The sequence below is a fragment of the Thrips palmi genome, unplaced genomic scaffold (assembly GCF_012932325.1).
Source record: "Thrips palmi isolate BJ-2018 unplaced genomic scaffold, TpBJ-2018v1 HiC_scaffold_15, whole genome shotgun sequence".
Taxonomy (NCBI): Eukaryota; Metazoa; Arthropoda; class Insecta; order Thysanoptera; family Thripidae; genus Thrips; species Thrips palmi.
The window spans coordinates 3,710,196-3,725,894 of record NW_023144624.1 but is presented as its reverse complement, the minus strand read 5'-3'; the positions used below and the strand labels follow the sequence as shown (position 1 = coordinate 3,725,894).

Below are 15,699 nucleotides of genomic sequence, written 5' to 3'. Positions count from 1 at the left end.
CGGCCGCCCTGCCTGGCCCTGCCGCCCACGCGTTCATTAGCCGCATCAAATAAATGGTAACGCGTCAGGAGCACGGGGCCGCCGGCAGGGCCCTGCCTTGGTCTTAAACGCCCCCGCGCTTGTTTGCCCTCGTTGTTGTTGTTGTTGTTGTTGTTGGTCGTTTTACTTTTGTTGTTGCTGTCCCCATCCTTTAGCGTCCCCTTTCGCGGGCTGCGGGGCGCCATTCTCTCGAATATGAGACTCGTGGAGCCGGAGGCCGGAGGTCGCGAGGGAGGTATTTTCTCGACTGCGTGGATAAAAAAGGACGTCGTATTCTTTATTGTTAACGATAATTTTACATGGCTGACTAGAGCAATAGTTGTACACTCGAATCACACGACACAGCAGTCCGTCATCGTCTCGACCTTCTAGCTTGACTTTCAACAGCTACGGCCTAACAGCATTGGCGGGCTCGCGCAGCCCTGCTGGCTAAACACGTGCTGCGTATACCTAGAGCTAATATAATTCCTTTATTTTTAATAAAGACGATAATATACTATGTACACAATAGGTAATTGATTAAGTTTTTAATATCTAATTCCTAAGTAAAGTGCAGCCGGTGGTAGCTCAGGCGAAAGGCCTGTGCTGGTACGACTTAACGAGAGAGAATATCACAGAGATTGAAACACACGGCGAACACACAGGCGAAGTGAAGCGCCTCAAGAAAACTAACGCACACACACGCACGCGCACACACGCACACACACATATCTTTGGCAGGAATGACTGCACAGTGAGCACAGCCGTGAGAGTTTATCTAGTTAGGTCAGGTTAGCGAACGTGGAAACTCGAGAATAGACGACTCGGACTAGGTGACAGAAGAAGAAGAATCTCCACGAACATGGCTGACGGTCTCTGATATACAGCCACGTTCGAGAAGAAACTTGTTCCTTTCTTTAGCCTAGTTCAAGTGGTCGACGCACGAAAGCCGCGTTCCCAGTGGCGGAGTGCCCTGAGCCTAGCCGCTGTGCTCGTTGGCCAGCGCCAGGTTGTGGGCCGCGTGGTGCGCGGCGGCGGCCGTGTACAGCTTGGTGGCGGACCGCACCGACGTCTTCCTGGTGATGGAGGACTGCGGCGCCAGGGGCCGGCCCTTCTCCCTGGACGGGCACAGCAGCAGCTCGCGCATGCCCTTGCGGAAGTTGCGGGACAGGAAGGCGTAGAGCAGCGGGTTGATGCCCGAGTTGAAGTACGTGAGCAGGAAGGTGGCGGGCGTGAAGAGGCTGCTGAAGGAGGAGTCGCCCTCGTAGCTGGCCGACCAGTACTGCCACATCTTGCGCGCGTGGTACGGCAGGTTGCAGATGGCGAAGGTGAGCACGACGACGATGAGCATGCGCACCACGCCGCGCCGCGCCTTGAGGATGTTCTGGCTGGCGGACACGTGGTAGGAGCGGCCGGGCGCGGACGCGCTGCTGCCGCGGGACCGGCGCGACTTGCGCGCCTGCCCGTTGCTGGGCTCCCAGTGCGGGGACCCGTCCGCCGCCGCCACCGCGGCCGCGTTGTTGGTCTCCTCGGCGGCGATGGACACCCTGGCGTCCCCCGCGCCCGGCACCGCGGCGCCGTTGGAGGTCTCGCGCGCCGCGTCGAACGTGACCCGCAGCGAGGGCGCCACGCCGCGCCACGTCACGCGCTCCTGCAACCAATCGGCCGTTTTCTACGTGGACAGAAGAGAAGGTCTGGCATAGGGCGGGCACAGAGCGACGGTGAGCTACATGGCGGGTAGGCCGCGGGGCGCGGCGGTGTACTGACCTCCTTGCGGCTGCGCTGGTGGCTGGGGTGGTGGTGGATGCCGGGCGGCCCGCGGCCCGCGTCCCACAGCACCAGCGCGATGCGCGTGTACAGCAGCAGCATCACGGCCAGCGGCGCCGCGTACAGCAGCCCGAAGTTGATGATGTCGAACGTCTCCGAGTTGTACTTCTGGCGGTGCGAGATGCAGATGGTCTCGGTGCTGCCCGAGCGGCCCAGGCGCATCGAGATGGTCTGCACCCAGAAGAAGCGCGGCGACGAGTACAGCGCCGACAGCACCCACACGCACAGCATCACGATCTGCGGGAGCAAACGGGACCAATAATCGACAATGACAGGCTCGGGCGGCGAAACATCCACAGATTACAAGGCTTCCCTGTGAGTCCCCGCTCACGTGGGCCGCCCCCGCCAGCCCACCCCCCAACCCACCCACCCCACCCACCCCACCCCACCCCACCCCACCCCACCGCAGCGCAGCACCCTTCCAAGGGCAATCCGCCCCCCTCCCCCAGTGACGCACTCCTCTCTTCCCGTGATCAATGTTTTCCGTTTTAGACGGTTCATCCGATGTTGCAGTTCTCCATGCCCCATTGTATCGCCCTTCGCACGTGCGCCCCTCCCCGTCAAGTCTCATTCGGCCCGGTGGAGCGGAAGGGGGGAGGGCGGCACAGGCAGGCATCCTGCAGAGGCGACGACGGGCCCGGCGGAGCCCTCCGCCTGCCCTGCCTGCCCTGCGAGGTCCCGGGGGCCGACAAACGCCAGCGCATGAATGACGGGCGCGCGGAGCGGGGAGCGAGGAGCGGGCGGAGGACGGAGGATCGGCGCGGTCCTCGTGTGGCGTGCGCGCCGTGCCGCAGGTGCCCGGAGCGCCGTATGCATGCCAAGCACGCCTTCCTCGAGGCCGGGCCGCACTACCCCCCGGGCCCGACAAAATCTGGGGCGGCGGTGCGCGGCGGTCTAGTCTAGTCTCTGGCCTGGCGGGTCCTGGCGGGTGCTGGCGGCGCCTGGCGGGATGCACGACGCACGGCCTTGAATCTCTCGTATGCAAAGACGCGGAATGTAGCGCGCAAGGTCGCCGCCGAAAGGAGGTTGGAAATCGCACTCGGCGATTCAATTAAAGCATTCCTGCTCCACTTGCGGCGCCGGCCGCCTGTGCTTGCCCGTCTGTCTGTCCGTCTGTCTGTCTGTCCGTCCGTCTGGCATACTAGCCGCCCGGCCCGCCCATAGGCACCCCCCGTCCGTTGCCGGCGCCCCGGACTCTAGACTGCGGACTCCGGAATGACCCCCGCGAACAGCGAGCCGGAAACGCACCCGCTTCCCGGCTTCCCGGGCAGCATCTGGACCAGCCTCGCCACCTGCAGCCTGCAGGGCGGCGACCAATGGGGCGTGGGGTCGGCCAGCCAGTCGGCCAGTCAGCAAACTGTTTCCGAGAGTCATTTCGTCGCTGTGTCTCTCTCGCACTCATGGGGCGTCCCGTAAAGGTGCGAGGGAGACGGAGCGACGAAAACGATTCTCGGCATCAGTCAGTGTGCGCGGTGTGCGGGGCCGCGTCGTTCCGGCGGAGAGGAGCATGGCCGATGGCCGCGGGAGATGCGTCGCAGCGAAATGGCGAAGGCAAAAGCCAAAAGGGGGGGGGGGCACTGCAGCGGCTGGGTCGGGATGTCCGAGGGCTGTTGGCAAACAGGCGCAAACTTTCCGGAGCCCTCGGGGGTGGCCTGGCCCAAGGCCCGGCCCCGCAACACCCTCCTCTGTCTCTCTCTCTGGGGTCTCCATAAATGCCGTCCTCAAAAGACGATCGGATGGATTTCCGGCCGTCCCCACTCCCTCGCCAGCCACTCCACTCGGAAAAAAGAGCCACTTGGCGAAGCCAGCTGCTACCCGCGGGTGAGAGCTCGGCACTCCGGAGCTTTGCATGGCCAGGGCGCCAGGGCGGTGGCGCAGGGCCCAGCAGTCGATTTATAAGGGACTCCCCCGCCGCGCCGCGCCCCACTCCCACTCCGTCGCGCCTTGGCAACGGCAGCCGCGGCTGTCCCGGCGCGGCCAAGCCGGAAGGGCTGCCTAGCTCGCGGGCGTGCCGCGTCGCTAGCCGCTGCCGTGCAGTCCGGCGTGTTGGACCTATGTGGCGGCACATCACGTGGTGCTGGCCTGCCTGTCACGGCACGGTGTCCCTCGGGAACTTCACCACCAGCAGCAGCACCACCACCAGAGGCAGCACCGCCACCGCAGGCAACCCGCTCAGGGCCGAGGCGGGTGGGGCCGGGCGGCGCCCCGCGCCTTGAAGACGGCCATTCCGTTGGGGTGAGCAGGTGGAGCAGTGGGCGGATTCCGAGCAGTGTGCTTTCGTCGCGCCGTCTCTCTCGCACTCACGGAGCGTCCCTGGCGTCCCGCGGAGGTGCGAGAGAGACAGTGCTCCAGGCGGAGCAGACGCACTTCAATCTGGCGATGCCGTGCCGCCGCCTGATTAAGAGGATCATCATCCTCGAGCACCAGCCTACAGCCTGCTCCAGGCGGAGCAGCCCGCCCACAGGCGCCAGCCGCCAGCCGCCCCGCCCGTAGCAGCCCGCCCAGCCCGCCAGCCCCCCAGCCCAGCCCCAGCCCGGCCAGCCCCCCACGCCCGCCCCAGCCCGCCCCAGCCCGCCCCAGCCCGCCCCAGCCCGCCCCAGCCCGCCCCAGCGCGGCCCAGCGCGGCCGTGCCCCTGCCAGGTAGGCCGCCCTTTCGGCGCGGCCGTGTTGCGAAAAGCCTGCCGCCCGGCGCCACAAGACCGCCGCGCCGGCCGGCCGCGCCGCCCACGACCCAGACTCCACCAGCAGGCCCAGCACGGCCTCCAGCAGGACCGAGGCAAAACCGCGCGCTGACAGTGACGACGTGCTTACCCGGAGGCGACGCGGGGTGAGGATCTGCTTGCACGTGATGGGGTGGATGATGGCGAAGTAGCGCTCGGTGCAGATCACCACCAGGATGAAGATGGAGGCCGTGTAGCTGAGGCTGTGCACGAAGTGGTACAGCTTGCACACCAGGTCCCCGAGCACCCAGCTGGAACACAGAACGGTTCGCGCGGCTTTTAGCAAAGTTGCGGACACTAAGCGGACGCTAACAGAAAGCAGCGCGGCGACGGCGACGCCCGGGGACGCCCATAAAGCTTGCGTGGCGCCCCGGGAGAAGGCTTAGGGGGTTTAACTTGAGCGACATGTCCCCCACAGCGTTTATGTTCGAACCCTAGGACTGCGCAGCGCGGCAGTGCTCGGCTCGAAGAGCAGTAAGGGTTCACATCCTGGCGGGTAGGCCTGGCACAGCCGGGCACAGCGGTTTTCACTCAACCCTACGGCCGCGTAAAAATGTTTTGAAGTCCCGGCTCTTCAAGTACCTTCAAGTACCCTGCTTGATGAGCCGCGTTCCATAGCCGATGACAGGCGAGAGCCTAGAGGCGTTGGCACGTAACAACGAGGTTGGTTGTTCGAGTCTCGTTCGAGTCCCACCCTTTTTTTGCTCTTCTCTGCACGCTAACAGGACGAAGCGTGGCCGTGGCCCCTGGATGACGGAGAAGTGGGGCAGACGTGCGCGGGGCGGCAAGGTGTTCGCGGAGCAGAAGAAGTCATGGTCATACACCCTCCGCGTTTAGTCGCCGCGAGCGAGTTGGTGTCCGTGTGTGTGGGTGTGTGCGCGTGTGTGAGTGCGAGTGGCGATGATTTCCCCCGGGGCTGTTTCCGCTCGCGGGTATCAATTCCACTGCGCCGCCTCGGTGCCTCGGCGCCTCGGCCGTGGCGGAGGAGCCCGGATTCAAAACCCCCGCCATCCGTCTCAATCAGCCTGACTGCATCCCTTGGCCCAGCCAGGCCCGGCCGCGCCGGCGGTCGCGCGGCGCGGTCTCTCTCGCGCCCCCGCGGGACGCCCCGGCGCGCCCCGGCCCCACGAGTGCTGTCGAGAGAGACAGAGCGATGGAGGCAACTGTTTGGCATCATCCCGCAGGCCGTGGGCCGCCGCGGGTCGCACCAGACTGCAAATAACAAATAACGAATTTCCGGGCGAACAAACTGGCGGTCGGTGCGGCGTGCGCCGCTGCACTGTTGTCTTCCGCCACCATTAGCCGACCGTGGCGTGGCGCGGCGCGGCGCGGCGCGGTGCCGTCTGGCGGCTGCCGCCGGAACTGGCGGAACAGTGCGCGTCGGCAAAGGGGCACTTGGAAGGGACCCCAAGACGCAGCGCCGCAGCGCGTGCCCACCACCCAGTGTGCCCAGTGGGTCGAGCCCAGTGGGTCGGACCCAGTGGAGCACCCGGCCAAGCCGATAAGCATACAAGCGGACTCTGCATCCGGACTCTCATTACAGTGCCGGGGCCGTGGCCCCCCTCCCCTCCCTTCAGATCGGCAGCCCCTCTCGCTCCACCCCCGCCTCGCCCTTGGCCCGCCTGGGACCTCTTTGTCCGGCTCCCAAACTTCACAGGGCCCTTCCCTTTTCAGTGGCGGGTCGCAGAAATATGGACTCGCCTGCGCGGCTGGCGCGGCTGGCGTTTGGCGGGTCGCGGCGGTGCCAGGGCGCGCCGTGCTGCGCCGCGCCGCGCAAAGGGCGCTTATTGTGGCACTGCTAGGGCAGGGCCACGGCGTAGGGGCCCAGGGCAGCCCAGGGGCCGCGCCCGTCGGGGCGCGCGAAAAATGGTCGCCGATTTCCGGTCCCTTTCTCTTCTTTTCCACATTTATTATTTCCACCGCCGCCGACTGCGGCCCTCACTTCGCTGGCTCGCCCGGCCGGCCTGGGTGCTTGATAAAGCGACGCTCATATGTTTATTCCGGCCGTGATTCTCATTTTACTTTTTAAGTTTTTTATTTTTTTGGGTCGGGAACTTTTACTTATTTCGTGTGTTGTGATGGTGAGTGTGTTTGGGTGCGTGTGGCATGTGTGCGCCCGCCCACGCTTGTGTGTGTGTGTGAGTGTGTGTGTGTGTGTGTCTTCGTGTGCATGTGTGTGTATTCGGGCCGGTGTTCGGTGCGCACGACTAGAGCAGCGTAATTTATTATTACTGCCAGTTCTTCCCCGAGCAAATGGAGCATGCCCTGTGCCCGACACACACACACGCCCACACATACTCAGACACACTCAGACAGAGCCACCACAGAGGTCGCTGTAAAGCAGTGGAAAAATGCAGGCGTCCACATCCCACTACTAATTTAACAGGTACCCACCACTCGCGAGCCCCACGGTGGGCCCCCACCCCCCTGCCCCGGCCACGCGGCCCCGGCCACTCGGGCACGGTGGCGTGCGCGGCGTCCCTGCCGCGTTAGACCTGCAAACACAGCGCGAGGGTCGGTCCTGGAATAGCCCCCTTGTTCTCCCGTCCCCGGGCCCGGCTCGCTAAAATGCCGAAGCAAGGACACCCCACGAGGCACGAGAAAGTAGAAATAGTCATCCGCATAACTAATCAAAGCCCCCGGGGGCGCGAAGGGGGCGCGAAGCCGACGACTGTGAAGGGCCCGAAGGGTGTAGGCGGGGCCGTGGGGCCGCGGGGGGAGGAGGCCTTGGTTGAAAGCCGTCGTGTTTCGCGAGCTCTCTCCCCGTCTGGCTTCACGGCCTCACTCGCGATTGAGAGATTCCTAGGCAGAATCCGCAGTCCTCCCCACCCCGGCCGCCCCCGGCCGCCCCCGGCCGCCCCAGTGTTGCCAACTTGGCCAACAACTTGTGTATGGCGGCGACCGCGCGTGGCGTCCCCGTACATCGGGCTTGATAAATGAATCCCGGATTACGCGCCATGCCCGGCCGGGCGGCCACGCCGCCGAGCCGTCCCTTGGCGGCGAGCCGCGCCCACGCCGCTCAGTGGACCAGAAGGCCGGTGGAGGCGGCCAAAATCCAAGGACGCGTTTTGAGTTCTAGAGTCGCTAAATGGGACTCGAACGGAAACGTGTGACCCCACTAACGGAATGCTCTCCGAACGAGGAATTCATTGGTGGGATCACACGCTCGTTTCGAGCCCTGCTTAGCGACTCTGTAGCTCAACACGCGTCTACAGTTTTGGCCGCCATCGCCGGTCTTCTGGTCCACTGTGCGCCGCGCCCACGCCGCGACCACGCTGACCGCCGCGTCGCAAGCGGTCCGACAGCGCCTCTCTTCCACCCTTCGAACACAAAGCCGCCGCAGAACAAAAATACAGAAATACAAAAATGCGCGCGGGATGGCGAATGCCGCGATGCCTCGGCGCCGCCGAAGCGGTCCGGTGCATTGTTCCGGGAGGGCGGCGTCGCTCGCTGCCGCCTTGTTCTCATTTCCGCCCGGCTTGCTCCCACGGGCGCCCACACGCCGCCAATAAAACGTGCCAAACGAGACGCGTCCTCGCCGAGAGTTTTAAGGCGCGGCGCGGCGGCGCGGCGCTCGTGTGTGGAACAACAGAGTTCCGCTTTTCGGGCGCTGAGCGGCCTGCGCGGCCCGCGAGCTGCGTGTCGGATTACAGACTCGTGACGGCGTAAGCGCTCGCCGACAACGGCCAGCTCAGCGGCCATGGTCCAGTGTAGCAGCAGGCGTCCGCTCCGATGCACTGCTGCCAACTTGTGAATGCCAAAACGACGTGGAGTTGTCGGAGTTTGCCCCGGCCGGCCTGGCCGGGTCAAACCGCCAAACCGGCCGCCGCCGGAAAGGGGACATCCCGGAAGGGGCCGCGGTCGCAGTCGGACCTCGACGGGCCCTGGGGGCCGTAGAGCGCGCCGCCGCTGGCCCGCGGGTTCGATTCCCGCCGCAAATTGTTTTATTTTTTTCTGCCGGGAAAGTTGGGCGCAGTGCATCCGGCCGGGTCGCCGCCGCGTCGCTGCGTGCGAGTTGGAGCCCCCGTGCGGCCGAGCCCCGCCGAGCCCCGCCGAGCCCCCGAGGCGCGTTGTTCGCGTTCACGGGGCCAAGCAACTAGTAAGGTCCTGCTGGTGACGATGTCTTTGTTGTCGCCGACACGCCGCGACTTTAGCGTGACATTGGCGGAGAGTGTGTGCAGAGCTCCGTCAGCGACCCTTCGACACCGTGACCCTGATCAAGTTAAATTGATACCTGCTTGGACAGGAATCAACTAAGCTCACTAAGGCTTGACCAAAGCTCGAACAACTGGCATTCACGAAAAAATCTCATTCAACGAACGTTAATGAAAGCAGATGATCCATCGCGTTTCACAACTGCTGTGATAGCCGAGAGGTTAGAGACGTGGGATCGAGTTACCGCAGGCCGGCGTTCGAATACCAGCGTCACAAAAGTTTTTTCGACTTGCTATCCTAAGGGTGGTGGTTCGAGGCCATGAGAGCGGAGCCGTGTGCAACAGGCCCAAATGCCGAAGGTTCGACTCCTAACAAATATTTCCATTTAATTTTACTGCCTCACCCAGTGCGGTTCAAACCCGTGAACGTGAGCCCACTCCGTGCATGGGACGTGGTGGTCCAGGGAGTAGAGGCGTCGGTTCCCAATGCTAGGGTCGGCGGTTCGACTCCCCCAACTTCTTGCGAAATTTTGACCGGGTCGGTCGAGTCCTGTTGCGTCAAGAACCCACCTCACGCCGGTCCCCTCACCATGGGCCGTGGTGGCCGAGAGCCTAAAGTCGTGTGATCCCGGTGGCGGGGTCCGGGGATCGAATCCCATCATTTCATTACATTTTTCGACCGCCCTCCTCCCAGTGCAACTCAAACCCGTCGTCCAACACGCTGCCAGACGTACAAGCGTGATAGCGTAGTGGTCAGAGTCACATTCACCTGGCCACTCCGCTGTGGGTGTCTAAAAAGCAATCCGCTTCGGCGGGTTGGCCTCGGCACTGGAGCGATGGCGTATTTGATCCATCAATCCAGACCACCCGGTGTGTGGTTGCGGGTGGTGCCTCCTCGATCCGTCGGGGAGGCGATGATAAGTCCTTTGAAGCTGGCCTAAAACGCTGTATGTTCGGTACGGGAGCGCCGGACAGTGGGGGTACCATGGGGTACACAACCAACCCTACGAAAACAAGAAGCTCCCACCAAACCTCTTCTCTGTCTGAGTCTCTCTCTGTCTCTCTGTCGTCTCACTCTACGTCCCGCCCCTCAAAAAGCTTCACACTGGGTGCTCTCACCCAGCTGCCTGAGCTTTGGGGTCCTACTGGGTCCCCCGGCGAACGCTTGGGTCGCTGACGGGATTAACCCCAGGTACCTGATAGCACCGGTTCCCATCCCGAACACCGAAGTAAAGCAGGAGGCCTCCCCATTAAGACTGGGGAGGGGGTGTAGAGTTCAAATTTTTTCTTTTCCCTTTCAAATTTCTCGGTTAATACTCGTTCGGTTTCCTTATACGGGGTAGTATGCGGGCTCATTCCAAAGATAGTAATTAAAATTGTGTATGAAACAAAATTACTGTGGGGGCATGGCAAGCAGCAGGACAACTACTGCACCGCCTGGCCCCAGGCTGCCTCAGGTTGCCCCAGGCTGCGCCGCGCTCGCGCATTCGTCTTGCCTTGCCCGCGTGGCACGCCGGGCACGCCCCGTCCTCGGTTTCGAGAGTGTGTTTTCGCACCGGGACGTGTTAGGAGGAGCGGCCCTTGACACACTTGCGGAGAAAATGCGCGCCCGGGGATGCCGTTCAGCGCGGAGGACACTCTGCGCCCCGCCCCGCCGCGCCCCGCCCCGCCCCGCCCCAGCACTCGTACCTCCATCCCAGACTGCAGGCGCGTCTGCCAACGTGTGCGACGACGAGAACAAACCGGGCGGCGTCCCCGTTGTCTCCACTCTCCACCTCATTACACGTCCATCTCCGGCAATCCATCGCGGTCCGCTCGCTTTTCCTCCTTCCCCTTTTCTTTTTCTCCATTTCCCCCCTTCCTTTCTCGCCGCTGCGGCGACTGCCTTTCTCCGGGCTAACCTAGCCTTCGCCGGACGGCCCTCGTCTTGATTGCGCGCGCCCCTTTGCCGCTACACTGCTACATTCATCACGACGACGACGACCGTGGGACCGTCGCCGGAAATTTCATCGCACCCAACCCCTCCTACCCACTTCTCATCGAACGGCGCGCTCCTCTCTGCTGCTTCGTCGCACTGTCTCTCTCGCACCGTACGGGACTGTTGAAAAAGAGGGGGGAGAGAGAGAGAGAGAGAGAGAGAGAGAGAGAGAGAGAGAGAGAGAGAGAGAGAGAGAGAGAGAGAGAGAGCGACGAAAAGCCACCGTTCGGAGAGCCTGGTGCGACGCGGTGCGACGTGGCTTGGAAATGAAATATTTGGCAGAACGAAGAGCAGTGGCGGGGCTGCCTGGCTGCCTGGCTGCCTCGCCGCCTCTGCGCGCGCCGTCGCCATGTAAACCCCATATAACAGGCGATCAATTCGGCCGTGCTGCCTGTGTCAAAGGGCGTCCAACTGTCAGTCCGTCCGTCCGTCCGCCTGTCTGTCCGCCTGTCCGTCCGTCTGTTTGCCCGGTGTCCTTATGACTTGACAGACCGCGCCCAAATGGACCGCCGCCCGACTCGGCCCGACCGCACAATGCTGCCAGGGTGAGAGGGCTGAGGCTGTACAGACTGGTACAGACGCGATACGCACAAAAGGCCTTCCCTCCATCCCCTCTCCCTCGCGTTCACACATTTCATATGCGATACAATATCTTCCCCCGCGAGCAACAGCGGCAGCAGCAGCAGCAGCACGAGACGCACACCGGGAGGGTGAACGCTCGGGAAACGGCGCGGGTGCGGGTTGCACCGCAGCTCGTCCGCTCGCCGTCCGCCTGTCTGTCCGTCCCTCTGTCCGCCTGTCTGTCCGTCCGCCACCCGCCTGGCTCGAGAATAGTAATATCTCGCCGTGACACGGACGTCTTCCAGACGGCCCCCGGCATGCCGCGGCAGCCCGGCGGCAGCCCCCTCTAGTGCCTGTTGTGCAATACCACTCCGCGAAACCGGGGCGATGTCTGCGCCGACACCGCGCACTGCGCAGCAATGCGTTGCGGGCCTCGCCCTGCCTGGCCTCGCCGCGTCCCTCCTTGACGGAGGCGGAGGAGTCCTCTCTAAATGACCTCTGTGGAGGGAGGGCGAGGGGGGCGAACTCCGGCCGCGGCGTTGTCGGCGTCGTCGTTCGGAGGGGCGGCGGAGGCCTCGCAGAGGATTAACACGCCGCCAAGTTAAACGCCGGGGAAGGCCAATACCCCTAGCCCCAACCACCACCTCCGCACCTCTATGCCACCACCAACCACCATCACCACCACCTAGCCACCACCATGCCAACAACAACCGCCGCCGCCAGCCATTTTTTAGGAGGGCTAGGGGCGGGGAGGGAAAGGCCAGGACACAAACAGTTGGCCTGTGGAATAGAAGTATTGGCAATGGATGCGGTGCTGGCACCGAAAATGGTCACCCTGACCCAGTCAACTTGGCCGCGGCGCTCCCAGCGCCACGCCGGCAGACTAATGGCAAAACTCGTGCCAACGGCAGGCAAGGCAGCGCAGGGGCCAGGTAAAAACAAACACACAAAAACACACCACACACACACACACACACACACACACCTTGATCCACACCCGCGCGGTTCCGCTGCGACGACCACAAGCAGCAGTAGATACGTCGCGACCGCAGCCCCCCCCCCCTTTTCCCTTGACTTGCATCCGCCCGCCGGGTGTGTTCGCCGAGGTGCCCGCACTGCCCCCACTGCCCGCAGAGCCCTCAGTCTCGCAGGGTGCGTTGGCTGCCCCGCCGGGCCCCACCTCCGCCACGCCTCCGCCACGCCGAGCGCAAACTTTGCACAGCCCCGCGGCGCGATCTGCGCTCGCAAAGTGAGGCACAACGCGCCCTGCCCGGCCGCGGCCCAGGGGTCTCTCGCTCTCTCTCGCACGTATGCGGCACGCCCCACGGGTGCGAGAGAGACGGAGACAGAAAGCAGCGCTCGGAATCGCTCTCCGCCCATATGACCCACCGCGTGCATCGCGAAAAAACAGCAACGCTGAAGCGATAACCACCTAACGGGGCCGCGCCTTCCCCGGACAAAACCATTCGCTGCCGCGGCAAGGCGCAGGGCGGGCTCCAAAGTATTCCCGAAGTATTCGCGCTTGGACGGGTCCCTAAACCTCCGGTGGCGGCGACAAAAAAGAGAGAACCCGTTTGGGAATGAGGCGCGAGGGGCTGGCGGCGTGTAACGAACTGGCTGGGCAAAAAGGGAAAATAGGAGGGGGGGGAGGTCGCGTTGTGTGGCGTCGCAGCGCGTCGCAGTACGGCAACTGGAGAGCGGCCAATCATTGCTGGCCGTAACGAGTGCTTGGCAACACCCCGGCTGGCACCCCGCCCCCCGCGGGGCCCCGGTCCCACCACACGAACCCCGGCCAGGCGCTATTACGCCGATTGTTGTCCGATCTGGTGGAACTGGTGACGTCCCCGCCGCCCATCCGTTCGCCGTTGGGGTTCCCTGACCTGTCCGGGCGCGCTGCGTGCCTATCGCCTTGCTTTCTGCTTGCTGCTGCTGCTGGAATGCGAGGTGGAGGCGGCGGGGGCGGGACGGACGGAGGCGCTCTAGCCTCCAGGCTGTGCCCCTTTCTTTTAACAAAATTCCTCTCAGTAAAGAAACGCGGCTCTTGGCACCGAGGCTGGGGCGCCCTGCCGAGCCTCCTCCGCCCACGGTCGGCGCCGCCAGAGGAACACGACCGGAAGTGGAGTGATTTTGGGATTGCTTGGTGGCGAAACTTTACTGTTTGCACGCGCGCCGCTCGGGCAGCCAAGCTAGCCGGTCGGCTAACCCGGACTCGCCCGGACCCGCCCCGCGGCACCGCGACCACTTGCAGGCGGCCTTCGCGCAACCGCAGGCACGGATCCAGTTTTGGAGGATAGGGGGGGGAGAGGACAATTTGAAGATAGTCGCCTGAAAGGTAAGCAAGCCACTTGGACCCGACAAATAGGCGAAAAAAATGCTTTTCTGCTCCTCCCTCAGGCCGGCTCGGGATCCATCAGTGCCTTCCACGGTGGCGGCCATACGTCCCGTCGGGGCAACGACTCGGCAGCCAGTATGCGTAATGCAGACCGGCGTGTTTCTGCCTGACAATGAACCGCGGCCCACTCCACGGAGGAGTCTGCGGCGCCTCCCAGTCCGTCCGTGTGTGTGTGTGTGTGTGTGTGTGTGTGTGCTGGGGGAGCGACGACCCCTTCATTGTGGCGACTGAGTGGCGAGGCGTGGCGGTCACACACAGGTGCGCATTGTAAGGTGACCCTCCATCAGGCCCCGCCATCCATTTTACAGGCCCGCGCACCCATACACACACACACACACACACACACACACACACACACACACGCACGCACACCTTCACACACACATAAACAACAACAACACGCACGCACACGCGCACACACAGCGCGCTCCTGGCTGCTTGGAGCGCCCGGCGCGTAGGCAGCCATGCCCACGCAGCGCGTCCGAGCGCGGCGGGCTGCCTACCCTCGGATTCACAGGCGCTCTGGTGGAGTCGCGACCAGTCGGCGCGGCAGTGTGCATGCAGTGCGGCGCAGACTGGACTTGCTAGCGGCGCTCGCTCGAGGAGGGGAAGTTGGGCAAGACGCAGGTGTGCCGACCGCGCTGTCGATTCCGGAGGCGGGGCGGGGCGGGGTAGGGTGGGGTGGAGTGTGGCGGGGCGGGGCGGGGCAGGGTGGGGCGCGTTCGAATCCAGCCATCTGGCGCTCCACAGTCGCCATAAACACATCTAGCTATCCCGAATAATGGGCCCAAGTTCTTCGAGCGCCGGGCTTTACATGCGTCTGGAGTTTGTACACGCAGGACATTTTTACCCGGCCCGCTGCAGCACTGCCTTAAATTATTTTTCTGCCGTTTTCTTGCTATTTTTTAAAATACGAAACGCTGCGTTTTTGTTGGCAGAGTCAGTTTTCCGCTACGCGCCACACGCGCCACACCGAAACCTCACACTACAAACGAAATCATTTTTCGATCCCTTGACGGCGAAACATGAAACGATTACACGTGCTGCGTGCGATCGTGGCACGTGGCAACCAATCGAATCAACAACAGCAAATCGACGCGGTGCCCTGCCGTGGTCTTCCTGCCCTCCTCGTGCCCGGCGGCGCCGCGCCGGCAAGGGCCGTAAAAACTTCCCTCTTCGAAAAAACGGAAAACGTGAAAGATACTCACCTCTGCACCAGGTAGGTGGAGAGGTTCTGGTAGACGCAAAACATGCCGACGCACAGGTCGGCCACGGCCAGGTTTGCCAAGAAGAAGTTGGTGATGGAGCGCAGGCGGCGCGACAGCGTGACCACGATGATGACCAGCAGGTTGCCTGGAACAACAAGACCAACGTGTTGCTCTCAGCTCAGGTGTGCAATGTGCAAGCGTGAGTAGTAAATGATATTATTTTAATAAAATTCTTCGAGAAAATGCTTATAAATGCCCTAAGAACAAATTTTAAAAAAAGTCAAAATTATTTTTAGTTAGCTTTTTCTAATTTAAACTTTTTTTCTTTTTAAGTTGAGGCGTCGTTACATGTACATTTATATGTATGTGTGCATGCCTGCATGTGTGTGTGTGTGTTGGTAAGATTATCAGCCCGCTGCCACCCGCTGCAGGGAGCCGTAAACCTGCATGCGGCACTTTGAAGGCCCCTTTAACGAGCCCTCCGCGTGGCGGGCGGCCCGGCAACGCCCGGCGGCCCAGCGCGGCCCGGCCCGGCCGAAGCACCTCACACGTCGAGCCGAACGGAAGAAAAGGAGGGAGGGAGGAAGGAAGGCGAGGTTACAATTCAGCCAATTCGGCGCAGCACGCCTCCAGGAACACGGCCTCCAGCGAGGCCTGCGCGAGGCGTGTGCCAGCAATCCGGGAGACGCGAGCAGGCATCGCGCGGCGCTCCTCCATAACCACCCTTACATCTCGCCGAGAGGGAGCCCCATTTGTCCTCCTCCCACGATCCAACGCACGCCGGCACGCCCCGGGAAGCAAATTTCCGAGCGATTGTGTCGCCCCCTGGCGCGGGCCGGGG

At 63.0% G+C, this 15,699-nt stretch overlaps 1 protein-coding gene across 1 annotated transcript in view; it reads right to left on the bottom strand.

The window, feature by feature from the left end:
• Positions 1–295: 295 nt before the first annotated feature.
• The window catches only part of LOC117641207 (trissin receptor-like), a 33,414-nt gene continuing 18,010 nt past the window's right edge, over positions 296–15,699 (bottom strand). Inside the window, exons 3-6 of the mRNA XM_034378355.1 lie at positions 14,859–15,003; positions 4,657–4,816; positions 1,790–2,082; positions 296–1,433 (exon numbers count right to left, since the gene is read on the bottom strand). Of these exons, the coding sequence (XP_034234246.1) occupies positions 998–1,433; positions 1,790–2,082; positions 4,657–4,816; positions 14,859–15,003 (1,034 nt within the window). The 3' untranslated portion in view covers positions 296–997. The remainder of the gene's footprint in view (positions 1,434–1,789; positions 2,083–4,656; positions 4,817–14,858; positions 15,004–15,699) is intronic.